General features: G+C 41.7%; 1 protein-coding gene across 2 annotated transcripts in view; it reads right to left on the reverse strand.

Annotated features, from left to right (window-relative positions):
* Positions 1-6,595, reverse strand: part of plcd1a (phospholipase C, delta 1a) — a 15,393-nt gene extending 8,798 nt beyond the window's left edge. The window contains exons 1-2 of one of the 2 annotated variants that reach the window (XM_005722697.1): positions 6,439-6,595; positions 2,970-3,128 (exon numbers count right to left, since the gene is read on the reverse strand). In XM_005722697.1, the coding sequence (XP_005722754.1) occupies positions 2,970-3,128; positions 6,439-6,469 (190 nt within the window). In that variant the 5' untranslated portion in view covers positions 6,470-6,595. Of the gene's footprint in view, positions 1-2,969; positions 3,129-5,038; positions 5,310-6,438 lie in introns of those variants that run through there. The other variant, XM_005722695.2, reaches the window with a different exon arrangement.
* Between the last annotated feature and the right edge of the window lie 2,137 nt (positions 6,596-8,732).

Below are 8,732 nucleotides of genomic sequence, written 5' to 3' on the forward strand. Positions count from 1 at the left end.
TCTGGTGCAAATTACTGACCTCTGTCATCATTTTAGGTGGGGGAACTTGCACAATCGGTGGCTGACTAAATACTTTTTTGCCCCACTGTAAGTCCATATCTTGTGGCGGCCGACTTTTTTGTCCCAGTGGTTACAACTGAAACTGTTTTTCTATCTTATCTACAGGAAGGCTTTTGTCTCAGCACGCCACATCTGTTGCCTTCACTCACAAATCTGCAGCACAAAACTTACGTCTTCCAGGCAACTTTCTGCATGCACTGGTGGGACCCCGACAACATTTATGAATCAAAGGCTGACTTTTTGATCATTTATGTGTGTAAAAAATGCATAATGTGGTACCAAGAAAGTGCTACCGTTGCTTTTTTAGCAAGCATTGTCTATTTACAGGACATCAAAATTAGCATAACATTTTTGTTATATTTTAGATCACTATAAAGCCTTAGCCAATGGCCTTCACAAACTCTTGACAGCAGCTAAATGCTGCACCATCTTCACGAGCTAGTCACTATCTTTTTTTGGTACTAGACAGTGTGTAAACAGTTGACTTATCAGAGCTTTTCAGTGGAAACAGATGAATCCTGCTGAAAACAGAGCTCTTGACTCAACACTGTAGGCCATAAAAGCAAAAAATTAGGTAAAACATTGCAACAGCAAGTCTTCATGAATGTCCTGCTGTCAAACATACTACTAAATCATGTTTATAATAAACCAGATTGAGCCATTTTACCCAAACAGTCTTAATGTTTATGAGTCATTTTTAGGCCTAACAGATGGGTTCTCCAACATTTTGTTGTTATCTCCTGTAAACCTGAATTCTTTTGCAACACAAACCCACTCCAGATTTGATTTTGACTTTACTGCACTTTAAAACATTTTTACACAATCTGACCTCTCCTGAACCTCTTTTCAAACACATGCACCCATACAATCAAAGTGTCTCGGACTAAAATGTTTATCTATATCACCCATACAAAGACAACATACATACACAAAAGGTCACTGCACACTGATGCAGCCAATGCATCGGAGGCCAGCTCTATTGTTGTGCAATAGAGCTGGCCTCAATGTACGGAAGAGCATGCACTTGTGCAATGATGTCATTGCACTACACAGCAGCACAGGCCCTTGTAACAAAACAGCAAAAGACTCCAGGCTTAGCCATGAGGCCATATATTATGGCTGGGCCACAATCACTCCACATCTACTCCCTGCACCCCAAAGTTAGAGATTTAGATTCCTTCATTCTACTTTAAAGGAATCTAAAGTTCAAAATAGGTCAAAACAAAAACAACACATTGAGGGGGCAGTGGAGTGAAACACACCCATGTTTTCCAAGCCCTGCCTCAGCTGATTGCTGGATGACTAAAATACCTTAAAAGCACTCAGCAGAAAAGGGAGTGTTTGGTTGATCTGTGCATGCACATTATCTCCAACAAAACAGAGGTTGTGAATTTGGACCAATTTCAGGGAATCCCATCTGGAGAGACTTGCCACAATGTCCAAGTCGTGTTATCCGTGTCACGCAGACATTGTTCGAATACCACATGAAATGTTTACACAAAGAGAGTTTTGTGATGGCCTGACGAAAGTTCACTCTGTTGTTTCTAACAGTCTTTTCCTCAAAGGGAAGTTTGAGTTAAGGGTTAGATAGCCGTGCCAGTGAGCGAACAAACAAAACAAAAAGAACAACTTTGAATGTCAGTCACTCTATGTTCCAGTGCTCACCTGTAATTATTAGAAAAAGGTCATAATACAATGAGTTTCCTTCTTAGGGTGGCTGGAATCCACATTAGAAAGAGTAAGGACCTTGAACATCCAGAGGGAGCTTTGAGTACAGCTGTTAAATACCAGTTTGGGCATCTAATTAAGATGTCTCATGGGCAGTTTGCTTTGGAGGTTTTCCAGGCTTTCCCAACTGGAAGGAAAACCCAGGGTGGAACCCAGAATCCACTAGAGCGATTATATATCTCATCTGGCCTGGGAAAGCTCCCCTAGGAGGAAGGATACGCACAAAATAATCGATTGATAGATTAATGGACCAGTTATTGAGTGGATCAGTGGATGGATTAAAACCTCGTTAAATTGCCCAAACTAAGCTATGCTGTCAGTGACATAAGTAGGATAAGCCAGCTTTTCAAGCTGACAAATTTGACTTGAGTAAAGCACAGCAGCAGATGCTCTCATGAAAAATATGGTAAAAAAAAAAACAATAAATGCTGTCCTCCCACAATCTCCTCTATTTTAATCAAAGCGCTTTAGAGCTGACTGGTAAATGCAGCTGGAGCCCACAGGAAAGCAATAAAATAGCAGCTTATTTCCGTAAACAAAGAAATTCCTGTGTAGGCCCATCTGTAAGAAAGCTCGGTAACGTTAGAAAACATCGTGTTTGTAAAGAGAATATTAGAGTCATTATTCTCAGTGTTTGTTCAAGGCTCAAGTGCAGGGCAGAGGTGAGCTTGGAAACCTGAGCTACCTGAGTCCCAGTGGATGCACACATGCTGTACATTCACAGCCAGACAGTGGCTCACTGAACCGAAAACCTAAGGAAAATAGTCTCTCTAACACACACAGATAAACATACAGCTGGGAGTCACACTAGTATTTCCCAGTCCGGCTTTCGCCACACCACAGTACCTATCAGCATGGAGCTGTTTTCACACATATTCACTACTATTGTCATATGAGGGTGTGCTTGTGTGTGTGTGTGCTGTAAGGGAATACGCTTTTGTTAAGATCTGAAAGGAGAGCTCTTAGCAGACAGAATAATAGAAGAGCGGTCTGCGGGTCAAAAAGGTAGATGTTCTCATCAGACTAAAATAATTTAAATGGAACACAGAACTTGTACAAGGACCTGCAACAGACTGGAGGCCTGTCCGGGATATGTGGAAGACAATGGCTGGCTGGATGGAACGCTGGGCATGTAAATATACAAACATATATAATAAAGTAAGCACAGAGGTTACACTCACAGGTGTGGTTTTGCTTGAATGCTTTTTTCGACTCATGCGAAAAGGTCTGGCAGTCTTCCTCCAGTTTGAAGTAGCGGCCATGCTTCCAGGATTTTGAGCGAACCTTGACCAGTTTTCCTCCCAACAACAAGAACTGGAGATCTGAATCTCCCTCCAAACCTGCGGGTGTGAGGACAAAAGGAGCAGTCACGCAAGTTTCTGCCTTCTGTATTTTAAAATATACATGAAGTTCCAGGAAACACTTGGTTAGATATTGCAATAAACTGAGTATTAATAGCAGAAGTAAATAAATGTTATAAATAAAACTGATCAATATGCTATCAATACTTGCAATTTTAGCCATGTTTAATATGAGGATGCACCAGTTTAACAGTATATGTGACAGAAAATGAAGATAAGCATTATTAGTTACACCTTAAATTAATTTATAGGTCCCATATGGCTGTCATACACGAGTACCAACAAAGACTTTTGGAACCATCTATATCTAGAATGAAATCTAAGCTATGTGCAGTCCTGTGTCTTTTTTATCCCCAGCACACCTGTCGTACTGTAGTACAGTGCAGTGTATCACAACATTTCAGACAAGTAGAGACAATAGCCTATCATTCAGGTGCAGCAATTTTCTGAGTGTTGCATTCTGGGAAGGGTGTGTGCTATCATCCGAATGAATGACTCAAAGCATATTTGTTAATCAGTGCTGGCGTTTATCAGTGTAAAAGTGTTTGTTTCACACAGCTTTATGAATTATAAAATTCTCTCTAACTGAGACTGAGAATATGCAACACTTTCTAAGTAAACAAAGGGCATTTGAGGATAACACATTAAATACGACTCAGAAGGGAGTGTTTTTATGGCTGTGGGCAGGATCGCAGCATAACAGACATTTCTTTTTCGCCCAGATCACACCACAAGCCCACAGAGGCTGTTTATGAGTCTCTGGCCTCTCTGCAGCCAGGGAGGAGGACTGGCCAGCGCTGCACCACCCCTGCCCAGTCAGGCTTTCTGTTGGAGGCTTTGCTCTGAGCACCTTCTACGTGTTTGTCAAGCCTCTTTTCTTGTGATCTACTTCACTGTGAAGAAGAGCAGCCTGCTTTCAGTCATCCAACAGCTTCATGTTACGAAAGCAGGCGCTGACATGTTCCTTACGCATCAAACTTCTCTGTTTGCATTTTTTTAAGCGAACTAATCAGTTTCAGATGGGAAGAGCTCTTTACTGTGTGCACCCAATTACACAAGCTAGCACAAGAAAATTCCAAGAACTGTGAAGTGAGAGGGAGGCGTGATGGCACAAGTTCACGTCATATGTTTGGATGCCAAACAACCCCCTTGCCATAAATAAAAAGACTAGTTTGACGATCAAAAAGTGAGTCTTTGTCACATTGGAAAACCATTCCCACACAGTACAATGTCATGTGACCTGAGTAGGGAATGTGACTATTTCAAACAATTATATTTTCCTACAAAAACACGTGTAGGACATGGTTTTTAATTGCTTAACAGGAATGCAGTGTTGTTAGATTACGACTGTGTTATAAATGACACAATAAAATGGAAAGAAATTTAGATATAAATACTGTGCTGCCCTCCTCTGTGCAGATGACTAATACCCAGGAAACTATGCTGTCTAGAAGGGGAAACAATAAGAGACAGAAACCCGAGAATCGAACACCGCAGAGGTTTTCCCCTCAGCTCATGAAGTCTTATTGAAGTTTAGCACATCCTGTGTCTGTAGTCTCATTTGTCACCTCGTTTTCAGCTCCATCACACAGACCCTTACGCTGCAACTTCCCTAACGTCAAAGAATTTACCGCTCCAGGCAACGAGGAAGCTACCATAAAGCGTTAGAGTGCACGGATCAAAACACAAACCTTATGTTTATTCTCAACGTCACGACAGAAACATTTATCGTCCAAGGCTGCACGTGATTGGTGATATTTTTTTCTCTTGTTTGAAGATATAAAGTTTCGCAAAATCCATGTTATCCAAACATTACGCGCACGCGCCTGCCAATGTTGGCAAAACAGTCGAAGGCGTCTCAAGCGCGTTTGCACCTTTGGAGGACTCACCCAGGCGTTTTCCGTTCTCCTTCGCAACTTTTTTCAGGTGTTCCAGAAATGCTTGTTCCTCGGATTTTGTCCTTTTTGGCCGTTTATGGAAACAAGACATCTCGGATAAACTTTCTTGTTTATCCCGGTGGGATAAAGAGACTGGCCGGTCGGGTCGATGCTCGGCGTTAAAGAGAAGCAACACGTAGATCTCCCCTCATGGGGCGGGTCCCAAAAATAATCTGTTTCTGTGTTAGAGCTGCAGTAACTTTGCTTACCTGTCCTTGTTTGCACACTCTGAAGGAACCGTTCAGCGCTATGAGGGTGTGAGTCTGCTCTCATCTAACCTGTAATCTTAGTGATAAACTTTTTAAAAACTTCTAATGGTCGGAAACACATCTGACTGGCTTAAGTGGGCCATCACTCTCACAGAGTGAGGTTTGTCTGCAATAATAAAAGGTCTTGTGCGCTTAAAGAAGAATTTTGCGGTTGCTTATACAGAGGTAAAAGGTTACAATATGCCTTTAAATAAATTTCTATGTAAATAAAAAAAAGCAGTACGCGTTTTACACATCACTATTTTCATGTCTTGACGGGCTGCTGTAGCTGCTTCCAAACACAAATAAAAGAATTGTTATATATCTATACGTTTATGAATATTTTACGTAATAACCATTTTAGTAATGAGATGTGAAACAGCGCCATCCTAAGGGAAACGTGGATTGGCCTGTAGTTTAAAAAATTGCAAATTTAGATAGGATATTTAAAGAGCGAGGGATGTTTTAATATCCACAAGGATGTATAAGAACTGCAGCTCATCGATAAAAACCTGTGCTACCTGATCAACGATCTCTGGGTGTGGTTAGAAAGCAAAGTGGAAAATTAGATGAAACGTAACCTGCAATACCTTCAATATTATTCGTTCAGCTCGATGAAACGTGTCATTGTCGTGGTAACAGAAACATGTCACGATGCCAAAACCAGGAGCCCACCTCACTGTTTTGGATGGCAAATGTGCGTTGAAAGAAAACCAACAGAAAGCAACCAAGGAACGTGAGAAATTGTGAAGCATTTCTCTAACCAGGAAACCACAATGTTTTTTGTTTAGAAGCACTGGCTCCTTTTTTTATTTTATGATACATATGTATAAGTATTAAAAGCTCCTGTTGATTAATATTTGTTATTTTTGTCTCAATTTTAGACATTAGACAGGAGACGTTGTTATTTATTGAGGAGAGAAAAAGAAAACAGACCCAACTTTCATTCAAACATCAAAAACAAACATGGGTTTGGTGAAGCTTGCCTAATAGTGCTCTAACTGGCACAAAATCGATAAATCAAACACATTAAAAAACGTGCGCTTTTTAGTGCAAGTAGACTAAATCAGTGCGCTCACATGCACAGATTTTTGAGCAACTCACCAAGTTTGCTGGATGTGCCATTGAGGTCCATTTTTATATCAGCTAGTAGAAATCACCATGTGCAGTGCAGCAGTTCCCGGGCTGAATAACAGGAGCTATCCTGGACATAAAACGTGTCTTTTTGCCCTGTGGAGGAATAAATCCTGTCCGCGGTGCCCTCCACACAGTGTGCAGTGAATGCCAACCCACTTGGGACGCTCTTGCGTGCTTTCGATTCCACACCCACTGCAACACCGGTCGGACAAGTAAAGCACTGTGAATATTCTTATGTCTTCTTACAGTGAAAATTACACATGTGGAAAGAAATACTAATTTTGCTTTCATAAAGTCAAACTTAAACCTCCAGATAGTTTTATAATGTAGCAGCATCGACCTGATTGCCATTGTGCGTTATTTGTGCCATTCTGGCACCCAAAGTGTGATGTGATTTATTCAGGGTTTTGCCCCAGTCTGGTACAGAACTGCCATTTAAAGCCCTCGTGCTTTAGCCTGTCCCTCTTTGCACTGCAGGGTTAGTGTTGTCATTACTCCACAGCATACCACCTCCATGTCATCGTCACTTCGGTTTTCTTTTTAAAAACACACCTGATCTCGAAATCTCACTCTAAAGCCTTCTGACCTCAACACGCAATGAGAACTGCTCTAAAGAAACAGGTTGAGCAGTGGAAAAAGAAAAACAAGCAGGACCAGATTTTCATTCTCACAGAGTCAATCTCTTGTGCACGCAAGAATGCTCCTGATCAATTGTGTGTGGGGGTTTGGGTGTGTGTGTCACTTAATGTGGATGCTTTGCTTTGAAACATAGGTAAATAGTGTTTGCTTGTTGCACAGACTCCTTTTAGTTGTTGACAGATCTCTCTTTGTGCCGCTTTATTATGAGAGTCTCCCTGTTTTCTCTGGCCTGTGAGCCCTTGTGTTCGAGCATGTCTTGTGGGCAAAAAAAAAAATGCCTGACAAACCACAAGGAGGTACAAAGCCAGCCTCACAATTGGCCCTTTGACAATCCCACTTGAGCACCATATGAGCTGCTCGACACAGTGAAAGATTTTGTTCTGGAATCGTTGGCCTCTTCAACACAAACGACTTTCAAATGTGTTTAAATAACACTGCTTGGTGCAGCAGCTATTTCGAGTGACACAGACGCATGCCCACACTTTAATGCTTTGAAATGCAGCTTGCATTACACAAACAGCTAAAACCTGTTTGTTTTTTATCTTCCCACGTTGTACAATGACAGACAGCTTTTTTTTTTCTACGAAGTTTCTTGGAAAACTAATTGCATGTGTACAGAAGAGACAATATGATAGTGTGGTATGTGCTTGTTGTGTTTTGGGTATATCTGGTTTCATCGGGTGGTTTATTGTCTCAGACTGTTCACTGTATCAGAGCCAACTGAAAATAAGAGGGATTTTATCAAATTCATTCAACTTTATCAAACGCCGAAAGAGTCCTGTCATCTGGAAACTACTGCTTAGACTCTTTGAGTTTAAAAATGATGAGCTTCACACTTTAAGTTGCTTCGGTCAGCCATCCAAAGCAACTGACATTGCTCAAGAGAGGTGGAGAAGAAAATGTAGCCAGGGTGGAGTGAGTGATTGTCAGGGGTGATTTGAAACAGAAGTGAAAGGGCAGGTTTACAAGATGGATGTAGTGAAGACACCTGACACCTGACGCAGGTTCAGGTGTCACAGAGGAAGATGCTAAGGATAGGGCGAGATGGAGGCAGATAATATGCTCTGGCATCCCCTAAAGGGACTGTGGTCAAGTGAGCCTTCATATGCAAAGTCACCGTCAAGCTAGCCGCACCCCCTCCGTACCGGAAACCCGATCGGTACCCCGCATGCGCAAATCTTACGTCACTTCCTCTCTTTGCCAACATTGCGACATTCAATATATTTGAATGGTACAGGTTAGCGCCCAGTTACCCAAGAGAAAGATGGCGGAATAAGCGGTTGTACAATCTGCGGGTCTGATTAAGAAACGTGATTTTGATGTCCTGTAAAATACTTTACTGACAAACTGTTACTCCAAAGGAAGTAGAACGCAAGCGAAACCCCCTGGAAGTTACTTTGACAGACCTTCAGGCAGACACAAAGATAAACTTTGAGCGATAAAAATGGCTAACCCCAAGTTAACAGGTAGCCTCTCCGACCATGATTACAACCTTGCTGCTATGCGGGAAGCATGTGAGGATGAAGATATAGAAGAGATGGAACTTCAGAAAGAGATCGGAAGACCCATAGGTGACCACACTCCGTTACCAAGTCCCAATCCCAAAAAAATGAAAAGCAAAA

This window comes from Pundamilia nyererei, unplaced genomic scaffold, assembly GCF_000239375.1.
Source record: "Pundamilia nyererei isolate P.nyererei 1_Seehausen unplaced genomic scaffold, PunNye1.0 scaffold00007, whole genome shotgun sequence".
In the NCBI taxonomy this organism is placed as follows: domain Eukaryota; kingdom Metazoa; phylum Chordata; class Actinopteri; order Cichliformes; family Cichlidae; genus Pundamilia; species Pundamilia nyererei.